At 38.5% G+C, this 13257-nt stretch overlaps 1 protein-coding gene across 1 annotated transcript; it reads right to left on the minus strand.

Annotated features, from left to right (window-relative positions):
* Positions 1-5349: 5349 nt before the first annotated feature.
* LOC131857389 (secreted RxLR effector protein 161-like) lies at positions 5350-5964 on the minus strand. The gene has a single exon (XM_059209905.1). It carries the CDS (start codon positions 5962-5964, stop codon positions 5350-5352), a length of 615 nt encoding a protein of 204 aa, XP_059065888.1.
* Between the last annotated feature and the right edge of the window lie 7293 nt (positions 5965-13257).

The following is a 13257-nucleotide window of genomic DNA, read 5'->3' on the forward strand; positions in this document are numbered from 1 at the left end:
ATCCATGGAAGATTAATTCATGCACCATCACAAGAACTTCATGCTTTGGCAACATCTTGTCCTTTCTGCCAATGGGGTCTTGATCTAGTAGGAAAGATAAATCCTTCTTCATCCAATGGTCACAAATTCATCCTTGTAGCTACAGAATATTTCACAAAATGTATTGAGGCAGCACCTCTCATCAATATCATAGGAAAACAAATTGTTGCATTTATCTTGAACTACATCATATGTCTCTATGGAATACCCATGACCATTATCACTGATAATGGGCGATCGTTCAAGAATCAGGATGTCCAAGAGCTATGTGATAAATTCAAGATCCAACAAATATTTTCAACACCCTACTATCCACAAGGGAATGGGCAAGCAGAGACATCAAACAAAACCATTCTGAAAATTCTCAAAAAGACTGTGAATGATGCTAGCAGAGATTGGCATATTCAATTGAACCCTGCTCTATGGGCCTATCGTATCAATATCCGCACACCAACAGGTGCCACACCTTGGTCTTATCCCAGATGAAGAACAAAGAATATCTAGATTGTGAGAGTTAGAATTGATCCATGAACGCAGACAACATGCCTTTCATCATTTAAAGGTATATTAGTAAAGAATGTACCATAGTTATAATCACAAGGTCAAATTGAGAACATTTCAAGTTGGAGAACTAGTACTAAAAGAAAATCCATGCAACCAGGCAGATCGAGAAAAGAAAGGGAAGTTTGAATCAAACTGGTTAGGTTCATTTGTGGTCACAAAAGTATTTGGGTCAAGAGCATATCAGTTATCAACATAGGATGGGGGTCAGCTTGAGGAACCCATCAATAGCATGCATCTGAAGAATTTTTGTCTGAAAAAGCAGAAAATCCAAAAACAATGAAAAATCAGAAAATACAAAAACAATGAAAAAAAATCAAATATGAGAAAATGTGCAATAAAAACAGATGGTGAAAACCTGGAAAACAAGCATTATCTGTCTGCTAGCTCTTCCATCTATTAGTTCATGGATCCTTCCACTTGCATTCATTTTCCATTTGTGTTGTTCATATCCATCATAAAGCCTTTGTACATATGCAGGCATCCCTGGTGATTTCTCACCATGGTTTGGATCATTGGGTATATCATAATGACTTTGTTTCTAGGCTTGGGGAAAAATCCTAAACCTAGCTGGGGGAAAACTTATCGATCATTTTGAGCTAAATCAAACAGGTAGACCAATAGTCAGGTAACTCTTATCAAGCGAAAGCTGAGACACATTCAACATTGAACACGAGATCAAATTGTCAACCATCAAACTATCACATGTCAGTCTAAGCACATCACACATTTTTCAATGGATGATATCTTTTCAATAATGTTTTTAATGTGATTGTTCAACTTTTCTATCTTAATTTTTGCTATCATGATTTCCGAGTGACTCCATGATGTCTCTGACTAGAGGAACAAGGAAGGAACATGACTTTTTTTCTTGTTTGTCATTTGTAAATTAATCAATAATATGTGCAAATTTGTCTCGAGACATGATCATCAGAGTATCATCAAAGACATTTCCGAAGTGTGTATAGAAATGGTAAATACTGCCTGTTTTACGCAAGCAACACTCAGGTCATCTTGATTCAATTATACCTCGATGCTTGTGCTAACTTGCAATATCAAAATCCAAGAAAGTAGTGCTCAGGTCATCATGGTTTAATTATACCATTGATGTTTGCACTCACTTTCCACATTTTAAAAAGCTCAATGATGACAAAACGCAATAACCCAATGACTAGTCCATTTGTAGCTTTGCATTTAGCTTGCATTTCATTCTTGCATGGGTTCCCCCAAGCTCATCTTATCCAAGGTTAAATCTATTGCAGGAATTATCAAAGCATCATCATAAGTGTACACACAATCAGATTAATGACTCGTCTCTCTCTCTCTAGATATTGTCGACCCAGGCCAAATCTTATGTTACTCCCTCAACAAAACCAACATCAACAAATCTAAATCTTCCTGCAACCTGATATCAACAAAATGTTAGTTATTTATCCAATCAACCTTATCAATTCTTTAATTAATCCCCCTTCCTAATTTAATTGAATTCATTAGCAATTTGATTAAATTCGCTCTTTCATCTACTTATTAATAAATCTAAGGATTTATTTAATATTCAATAGTCCCCTTTGATTAATTAATTCAAATTAATTAATCCTCCCCCTATTTTAATCAACTCTTCTAATCCCCTAATTAATTAAAACAAATCAATTTATGAGTTGTTGAAATATTAATTAGTCTTTTCCTATTATTTAAATTTTTAAATTCAAATTACCCACATGCCTCCTAACTTCTAACCACCTAACCTAACCATCCCCCTAACCTACCTCATTCCACCTAACCTTGGGTTTAACTAACCCTATCCTATCTTGCACATTCTAACCTCCTTATCCTAACCTCCTATGGTGTGGATATTCTCCCCTAGAGACACATGGCACTTTGGCCACATGTCTCCTCTCTTGGACACTTGCCCTCTTATGAGCAAGGCTCCTTGACACTTGTCACCACAGAGATGACAAGTGTCCCTTCCTCCAACCTCTTCTCCAACCTCCTCCAATTTCACCCTTGATATCTTCAGACTAAATCTTGACCGTTAATTCCTGCCACCTCACCCCTAGCCTTGGAAATCCTATAAATATCCCCCATTTTGAAGCATAAAGGATCCCATCTCATTATCAATTTAGGCATTGTTACTATAGGCATATCCATTCTAGCATATCATTTGAGCATTGTTGTTATAGGCAATTGCATCTTGGATTTAGCTCAATTCGATCATTTTCTAGCATAATTGTTGAATCATGTAGCTTAATCAATCTATTTTCTAGCTTAATTGCATCATCATAATAGCTTAATCATGCACATCATTAGCTTAATTAGCCTCTTGGATCAATCTAGCATAATCAATCTCATCTAGTTTGCATATCATTATCATTTCAAATCCTCCGTCTAGGTGTAGTCAAGTCAATAGGATTGCTTATCCAGATCTGAGAGCAAATCCATACTCACATCTCTTAGGAGGCAATAGGTCACTTTGTCATGGTTCACCTTTCATTTGCTTTTAATTTGCTAACCATGCTTGTAATGATCTATTGAGTGTTTGTGTTGCAGTTGTAGGTATCACACTTCACAGGCATGACAATTGTCATTTATCACATGCATCATTCTCATCCTTAATCCATCCAAACTATTTCAAAAATTTAAAAAATTTAAAAAATCAAGAAAAATACAAAAAAAAAATCAAAAAAAGTAAAGAAAAATCATTTCATCCAATGGTGAAAACCACTTCTTGTGGTACCTTGGGTAAGTACCATGATGAAAACTTGGCAAACAAGCATCATGTGCAGTCCCCTCATCCTCTTGCACTCTACACTTGGGGGCAAGCTTCATCCATGCAATCCTACCATCCACATTTCTTATCTTCTATTTGCATCATATCTAAGTCCATCCTCCTTTCCTATCTTTGATCTTGACTATCATATCCATATCCTCCATCTCATATACCTCATCCTATCAAAATTAATCATCCATTCTTATCTTTGGTCTTGATCATATAAAGGAAAAATAATGTATATGCATGCATGCTTTGGAAAATGCAAGCCTTAAACATCTATCCATCCATATCAATTACACATTATCTTTCCATCACCCATCTTTATTATCCTTCATTCCACTACCCTTAGTGGGGAATTTTCCTCCTTTGCAACATATTCCTTGGGTCTCCATCATCCTCCCCTCCATCCTTTATTCCTCCATATCCATCCACTCAATCCATCTATCTCCTATCTAAGCAATATTTTCATCCATCCATCCTTTTACCAATCCTTGGTTCTCCCTTGTCATTGGTTCCCATCAATCAAATGCTATCCACCAATCCACCCCATCCTATCCAATTTCTAATCCAATCCTATCTCATCCAATCATATTCTCCATCTCTTCCAATTCAATCATTAATCCCATCCCCAATCCAATCCTACTCAATCATCCATCCCCCTTTTCATCCTATCCAATCCATCAAACTGAGCTTTTCCCATCTACCTGAGCTTACAATGACTTGTGCCTAATCCAAACACCCATCCATCCCATGCTAATCAATTCCAAGCAACAATCCTCTCATCTACAAACCTTGAACATCCAACTTGTCTTTTGTCATCCATCAATCTATCTACACCTTGCCCATTGAGAGAAATCCTTCCCATGTCTAGCAGTTCATCCAAATCCATCACCTACCCATCGGGATGCATCCTTCCCTAGTCTGACAGTTTATCCAAATCCATGTCCTACTCTTAGCAAGAGATGTCAGTTGGTCAGGTGCATGTTTTTTTCATGCTTGAGCTTTTCGCTTTATTTTTCATCTTTTGTCCCATGACTATACTTGTTCAGGACTGCCTTGATCATCCTATATCTTGGTATGTCTTGGTTGGTGTATAATGGGGCATAATTTTCATGGCATGGTGTGTTTGAAGATTTTCCTTGTACAAACCGACAACCCTGCATTAGTGTTTATCAACACTTGCATGATTGTGTGCAAGGCATACCGATTTGACTAAACGTTGTTAAAATCTGAGAAACAGATTACAACCCAGAATTAAATTGAAAGAAATAGATCAAATAGACTAAAAATGCAAATGAAATAAACAACATAATAGTGATACCAAGATAAAACTGATGTGAAGTGCTCCAAGGCAAAATAACATCAGATTACTATCTCCAACTATATATGAAAATACAAGCAAGGTAGCATGTTTATATAGACTCAAGAGAGGGGTGGAGGTGGCAATACCGACCAATGAGGAGAGACCACCATGATGGTCTAAACATAGTAAATGCACCTCCTCATAGCATGTCGACACCTCAATACCCACCTGTCTTAAGTAAACATGATTTATTAACCTAAGCAAGCTTAATTAAAGTGTAGGAAAAACCTAGGAAAAGGGAAAATAATAAACCCAACTAGGAAAATAAAAACCTACACTAACACCCCCCCTTAAGCATATCTTAGGTGGGTGAAATTATGGGTCTTGACAAATGAAACCTGATGAGGTACCCATGTACATAGTCCTCCCCCCCAACAAAGAAGAAGCTCCCCCCAACAAACAAGAGTACACCCCCCAGAAGAGAGAGAGAGAGAGAGAGAGAGAGAGAGAGAGAGAACTAAGAAGCCCCCCCAACAAAAGAGAACACCTGTCACACCCCAAGCAAAGATCTCAAATGAATGAACTTTCTTTCAGTGAAGGGTTTGGTGAAGATGTCTACAGTTTGATCTGATGTCGAACAGTACTGAAGATCAAGAACCTGCTCATGAATCAGCTCTCAAATATAGTGCATGTGAATCTCAATGTGCTTGGTCTGTTGATGATGGACCTGATTGCAAGAAATCTGAATAGCACTCTGGTTGTCACAAAAGATGACTGTAGGCTTTCGAAAGGAAATACCAAACTCAATGAGAATGTTCTGAAGCCAAATGGCCTTAGTAGCAGCATCAACTACTCCTTGATACTCAGCCTTAGTAGATGAAAGAGCAATAAAAGATTGTTTCTTGCTCGACCAAGCAATTGGACCAGAACCAAGAGAGAAGCAATACCCTAAAGTGTACTCGTGATCCTGAGAATCACCTACCCAATCTGAATCTGTATATCCCACCAATTCAATATCCATGCACGATGTATAATGAATCCCATAACTGTGAGTACCATGTACATAGTGAAGAATCCGCTTAGTTGCTTTCCAATGCAGTTCATGTGGCTCCTGCATGAACCTGGAGACCAGGCCCACTGCATCTGAAATATCAAGCCTCGTGTGAGTCCAATATATGAGGCTTCCAACTAATTGACAATACAAGGTAGAATCTGCTAAGGGTGAAGAACAAGAAGCCTCAAGTTTGACTCCTGACAAAAATGGAGTCGGTGCGGGCTTACAGTCAACCATGTGAAATCTCGAGAGCATATCAAGAGCATACTTAGGTTGTCTAATGAAGATACCAAAAGGCGACTAGGTGATCTCAATCCCTAAGAAGTAGTGGAGTAGGCCTAAGTCAGACATCAAGAAGCGATCATGAAGGGTAATTTTGACTACCTTGATATGGGATGAGTAACCCCCTGTGATCAACAAGTCATCAACATAGAGATCAAGGAAGGTGAGAGTATCATCCTACTACAAAATGTAGACATTTCGATCAGAATGGCACTGAGTGAACCTAACTGACAGAAGGAAGGAGTCCATCTTGGCATACCAAGCACGAGGGGCCTATTTAAGGCCATAGAGAGACTTCCGAGGGTGACAAATAAGTGAAGGATCCTGAATGAACCCATGTGGTTGCTCCATATATATCTCCTCCTAAAGGTGACCATGAAGAAAATCACTCTTCACATCCATCTAATGAACTTCCCAACGATGGGCTACAACAATAGCAAGGACAAGTCGGATGGAATTCATCTTGGCAACTGGTGCAAAAGTCTCAGAGTAGTCAATCCCAGCAACCTGGGAGAATCCTTTGGTGACCAGGCGAGCCTTATGCTTATCAACCGACCCATCTGCAACAAATTTTGTTTGATAGATCCACTTGCACTGAACAAGTTTCCTTCCCTTAGGAAGAGGGAGTAAATCCCAAGTGTGGTTCCTCTCCAAGAAATTGAACTCCTCTGGCATAGTTGCATGCCACTCGTGGACACTTGAAACTTCCCGAAAGGTTTGTGGATCGGAAGCCATAGCAAAGAAGAGATGTGGAGCATGCTCAAATTGTGACCTTGTTCTTCTCTCATCTGAAGGATCACCAACCCAATCACCTGTTGACTCCAATGTCTGATGAGCCCAAAGAGGCCCAGTAGCTAGAGAATGAGGAGAACCTAGAGGAGAATCATCACCCTCTAAAGGATGACTAAGAGAAGAGGAAGATGAATCCTCGCCATCGTCATCTGAATTGGAGGAAGAAGACTCCTCAGAAGGATTAGGAGGATTAAAATCCTCAGAAGAACTATCATCATGAAGTTGCAATGTCTCCATGGGAATGAAAGATGGAGAAGTGGTAGAAGAAGAATTGGAAGTATCCTCCTCAAAATGAACACTCCTCTCAATGAAAATCTCATGTGTTGTAGGATGGAGAAGCCTGTAGCCTTTAACACCATCTAGATACCCAGCAAATATGCAAGGCTTGCTCTACAAATCCATAGCCTTGTGTTTCTCTAATGGAATGTGGGCCCATGTAGAAGACCCAAACACTCAGAAGTGTTTGACTGTGGGTTTCCGACTAGTCCAAGCTTGAAAAGGAGTTACCCCCTTCACAGCTCGATGAGGAACTTGATTCTAGATATAACATGCATAGTTGATGGCCTTTGCCCAATATTGAGGTGCCAATAATCTGGAGTGGATCGTACAATTATCGATTTCCTTCAAGGATCGATTCTTACATTCTACAACTCCATTTTGTTGTGGAGTGTAGGGAACTGTATGTTGAAGATCAATGCCTTCTGAGATACAAAATTGCTCAAACCTCTGGTTGACATATTCCCCCCCATTATTGGTGTGCAAAACCTTGATGGTTTTCCCTAATTGCTTCTCTACAAAGGCTTTGAAATCCTGAAAAGACTCAAAGACCTCAAAAAAATACAAAGGTGTACCAAGAAAGATCATCAATGAATGCCAAGACATATTTGGCCCTGTTGAAAGAAGGATTTGGAAATGGTCCTGCTAAATCACTGTGAACTAGCTCCAAAAGTTGTGTGGTTCTCCATGCTTTGCCTTTATCAAATTTTTCTTCAGGGTGCTTTCCAAGAATGCATCCTTGACAAACTCCATCAATAAATCGAATAGAAGGCAACCCTATAACCATGTCATGCTGACTGAGTTGCTGCAAGTAGCGGTAGTTCAAGTGGCCAAACCGCTGATGTCACAAATGACTCACCTCATCTAAGTGAGTAAGAAATGCAAGTGAAGGAGAATCAGGAACAAAGTGAGAAAAGTGATACAGTCTACACTGATTATCTGGCTTTCCCACTGCAATTGTAGGCCCATTATGCATCTCACTAATTACCACTATGTCTGGAGTGAGCTCAACCCGCTTGCCAGAGCCAGTGTGAGTGATCTGATAGACAAATAGGAGATTAGTTGATAAAGATGGAACACAAAGGATATCCTAAAATGTTCCTTCACCCACATCAACAAACCCTCTCCCATGCACTTCAACAAGAGTGTAAACACCCAATAGAATAGATGGCATAGAACATGACTCCAAGGAGGGAAAACTATCCTTTGATGAAGCCATGTGGTGTGAAGCACCAAAGTCAATAATCCAGGAATTAGGCTGGGAAGCAGCAACAACAAGGGCCTTGCTCTTTCCTTTCCCCTTACTTGTGTCCTTTGAATATTCCTGAGATGAACTTGGTTTGATAGAATCAGGCACCTTGATATTGTTCTTTTCTAGAAGATGAGTCAAATGATCTATTTGCTTCTTTAGACATTTATGTTCATCACGACTAGGTTTCTTACAATAAGAACACTTAGTTTTCTCCTTCTTGGGCTTGTCACCCTTAGAAGAAGATGCATCATTAGTTTCTTTTGAAGTAACTGGCTTTTGTTCTTGCTTCTTTTCTCCTTGGTTCTTTTGTTTCTTTTCTTGCTTAGAAAGCCCATTTTGATCTTTTGTACCTCGGTTGGCAACCAAGGCTTGAGATTTAGAGGGCTTAATTGTGTCCATTTGAATCAGTTTATCATGTTCTTGTGTGAGTTCTTTTGCAAAATCATCAAGAGAAAGCATTTTAAAGGTGGTTCCTAAGGCATTTTTTGTAGCATAGTGTGTAGGGGAAAAAGCGAGACTAGGTTAACATGCCCTAATCCTACCTTTCGACACACATTACGGAATACGAAAGAGCCTAGAGATATTGCACAATTGGCTACTTCTTTTTGTGAAAGAGAGAGCCACAGGATATCTATTAGGATTTCTATTCCTTTGTTGAAATTGGAAGATCAAATGACGCAAGTTCAATCCCTAACCCCAAAGTGCAAGTATGAACTAATAACAAGATTGCAGAATTGAACTTAAAAAATGGAAAGCTGTAAATACAAGGATGAAATAAGAATGCAGGTGCGTACCCGGAGTTAAAATCTGACTGAAAATGTTCGGGACGGGGGCGCGGGCGCCACTGTCCTGATTCTGCCCCTGAAACTGCTCCGGAAACTGCTGTTTTTGCACTTTGGAAAAAGCTGTCAAAAATGCTGAAAATGCTGTCGGACCAGGGCGCCCAACGCCCCTGTCCCAGGGACCAGGGCGCCCAGTAAGGACCAGGGCACCCAGAAGGGACCAGGGCGCCCAGTAAGGACCAGGGCGCCCAGAAGGGACCAGGGTGCCCAGTGCCCCTGTCCTGGCAGGACCAGGGCGCCCCACGCCCCTGTCCTGGTCTTTTTCTCTGAAATTTGGTGGGCAGGTCGGTCTCAGTCTGCTTCTCCTGGATCTGCAACCTGCGGCGTCGTCCGAATCCCGAAACCTGCAATAATATCTGAAAAGGGGGAGGGGCGGCTATATAGGGTTTTGCCTTAGTCAAACCCCCGCTTCGGTGATTTCCACCTCCACGAATAGCCAAGTTGTTTTGTAAAAATGTATTGTGTGTGCAAGGTCCAAAATGCAAGAAAGCAAACTAGAGCAACCTAGAAAGTAAACCCTAATTGCTTGTAAATGATAATGTAAATGCTCTAAATCAAGATGCAATGTGATCTAAAGCATGAATAAAGGATATATTGGAGCTTATGCAAAGACATGAAAACAACATGAAATCATACCCAACCCTCAAGGGAGGAGTACAAGCCAATCTTCAGTCGGTAATTTCCTATTGTTCTTCAATGTCTTCCAAGCCCTAATTGGATGAATGAATGAATTTGATAGATGCTTGATAGAATGATGTTGAGTGTTGTTGAAGTCTTCAAAGATCTGCTCTTTCGCTGCATATGAAGTTCCTGGAAACAAAAATCGGATCTTTTCCAATGAGGAAAGAGAGCTTTTATGTATGAAACCCTAGGTTGTAAATTCGTATTTTGGCCGACCTAGAGATTGAATATCCCGCCAATTTCTTGGGGTTAAGCTTTATTTTATGATTGGATCGTGCTCCCAAAATTTCGGGAAAAATGTCCAGGACCATGTTGCACGAGCGCCATGGTCCCGACAACTTTTCACCAAATTTTCAGGGCCGTCAGATATGATGATTTTAGAGAGAATCCCGAAGTTACAGGTGATTTCGAGATGTTTTGACCCCCGAAACCAAGCCCCCAAGTTCAAAATAGGACCTAATTAGGGTTTTTGATTAAATGATGTATTGGAAGAATAAAATGAAAGGGGCACACTTTAATGAAAGGGCCCAACTTTATGATATGGGAGATGATAAAATAGGACCTTAGACCTAATTAATTTAATTAATTAAGTGCTAAAGGGGAAATGCAATGCAAAATGCAAAATGCGCCAAGGCGGGTGCTAAACTAGGTGTGAAATTGTACCACCCTAGCAAGTGTGTACAATTTACGACGCTACACATAGAAAGTAGACACAAAAACTAAATAGTTTGGACCAAGTTTGGAAAGAATGCTTAGAATCAATTGTGAATCTTTCTTATATATCCCACATGCCTTCAATTTCAATCTTATAGCCTTTAGTTTTGTGAAGAAAACCTGAATTGTATCAAAATTACATAGATTTATCTCTATTAGCTCATTCTCCAATTGGTGTCCCCTTAACTCATCTTGTTTACCAAACAACCCTTCTAATGTTGTTTATACATCATTTGGAGTTGTAGCAGATTCAACATGAAAAAGAAGATTAGAAGATCTAGACATGCATAGAGTACCATAAGCTTCATCACATTTGTTAAACCATTTTGGCTTTTCTGCAATTAGTGTTGGTTTAGTTTCAAGTCCCATAGTTACTCTACACAACCCCAACTTCTTAAGATAGATTATCATTTTTGACTTCCACTCATAGTATTTGTAAGGTGTGAGTATTGGTACTGTATTTTGATCCATTTTAATGCAGAAAGTAAGATTCCTTGTGCAGAAAAGAGAGAGGAACAACTAATAGAGAACACACTGGACCCCCCCCCCTTTTTATTAGATCAAAAATCACCCCCCCAGATATTATAAGGTGGCACTTTATAATTTAGTGCATTTACAATGCTGGAGTTATTTTCCAAAGTTTTACTAAGTCCAAAAAATGGACACAAATATTGAAGCAAAAAAATAATATCTTATAATATGAGAATCAAACCAACAATAATGTATTCTAATTGGAAAAATGTCCACTTTCAAAAAAATAATGACCTGAATCCGAGATCATATGTGAAAGTTATAGTGGTTTAAAGTTCATAAAACGGGGACTGCCCTTCAGATCTGCTGATAAAACTTAATTTCTAGAAAATTGGTAACTTCTAAGAAAGCATTGATTGCACCACTGAAAGAGGAAAAAAAAATACCCCATTTCAAAAAAAAATGCACTGAAAAATACCTTCATATGACTGAGAAAACCTCATTTGAAGATCAGATGCAAAAAAGAAAACTGCAATGGTGAGGGATCTAGCTGAAGCTTTCTGACGCGATTTTCAAAAGATTTGTTGAGTGAATAAAAAATATAGCAATGACCCAGACGGTTTTTTCCAGCGGTGAAACAAACCCTAGAAATCATTTTTTCTTTATCGCTTTCAGAAGACGGGGCCACAGTGTTAAAAAAATGCCTTCAACAAGGAAAAAATGACATGCAAAGCTTCTGGTGTCTGATCTGCACACACTTTATATGAAAATAGAGGTTTTTGTGCCTTCCAAACACAAAGGAAATGTTTGTTAGGTGTGAAAACACACTATTTGAAAGTTCCTTCACAAATCTAAGCTTAAAAAACCTTGTTTTACAAAAAAAATATATAAGTAAAACAATATTACCGGATCTTCATAAACCGTTGCTGGTTTTTCAAATCATGTAAAATGCAAAAGAAAACACAACAGTATTTTACAAGATCTCTACAATAATCTAATCTTTCAAAATAGGCTCTGATACCATGTTAAAATATGAGAAACAGATTACAACCCAGAATTGAATTGAAAGAGATAGATCAAATAAACTATAAATGCAAATAAAATAAACACCATAATAGTGATACCAAGAGAAAACTGATGTGAAGTGCTCCAAGGCAAAATAGCTTCAAATTACTATCTCCAACTATATATGAAAATACAAGCAAGGTAGCATGTTTATATAGACTCAAGAGAGGGGTGGCAATACCGACCAATGAGGAGAGACCACCATGGTGGTCTAAACATAGTAAATGCACCTCCTCATAGCATGCCGACACCTCAATACCCACTTGTCTTAAGTAAACATGATTTATTAACCTAAGCAAGCTTAATTAAAGTGTAGGAAAAACCTAGGAAAAGGGAAAATAATAAACCCAACTAGAAAAATAAAAACCTACACTAACAAGTGTCAGTCCACGCCTTGGATCTTCATATCATCCTAGTTTTTATAATCAGTGGTGTAGACTATCCATGGCAATATCAAACCTAGGTTTGCTCTCTATATTTGCTCAACAAGAAATCTCATCCATTTATCATTTGTTTATCTCATATCATTCACAAGACTCCAATCCATCCTCGTTCCCTCTTTCATCATCTTCATCCTTTCATCGCCTAGTCTTCTAGTCCATTTCGAGAGCACACCTGTGTTCTTCAAACTCGCATGTCCTCTTGAGGGGGCATACAACTACTTCCTCGTCATCCTTCCTCCTCATTATTCTTCTCCATCTCATGACTGGGGCATCATGCTACTAGTCCTTATCCTTTTCTTCCACTATGTTTTAATCTTCTTTGATATAACATCATTTCACAACACTATATCAAAGAGGGGCAAAATGTAGACAACTAACATTAATATTTAATTAATTTAAGCTTGTCAACATAATTAATTGATTTAATTATGTTATCTTTATTCTTCTCAGTGTTAATTAAATCTAATTTAATTAATCCTGTCACTATTGTCCAATAATTAATTTATCAAATAAATTAATTAGTTCCCTATTCTTCTAAAGTCTCTCCATTAATTATTTTCTCTAAACCCACTCAGTTAATTAATTTAAATTAATTAACCTATTCATGTGATTCCTACAAATCACTTTTTCCTAATCCCACTCAACCTAATTAATCCTTCTAGAATCTCTCATAATCATGCTTATCATTATTCTACAATTTTAAATTCTCACT

The sequence above is a fragment of the Cryptomeria japonica genome, chromosome 1, assembly GCF_030272615.1.
Source record: "Cryptomeria japonica chromosome 1, Sugi_1.0, whole genome shotgun sequence".
Classification (NCBI taxonomy): domain Eukaryota; kingdom Viridiplantae; phylum Streptophyta; class Pinopsida; order Cupressales; family Cupressaceae; genus Cryptomeria; species Cryptomeria japonica.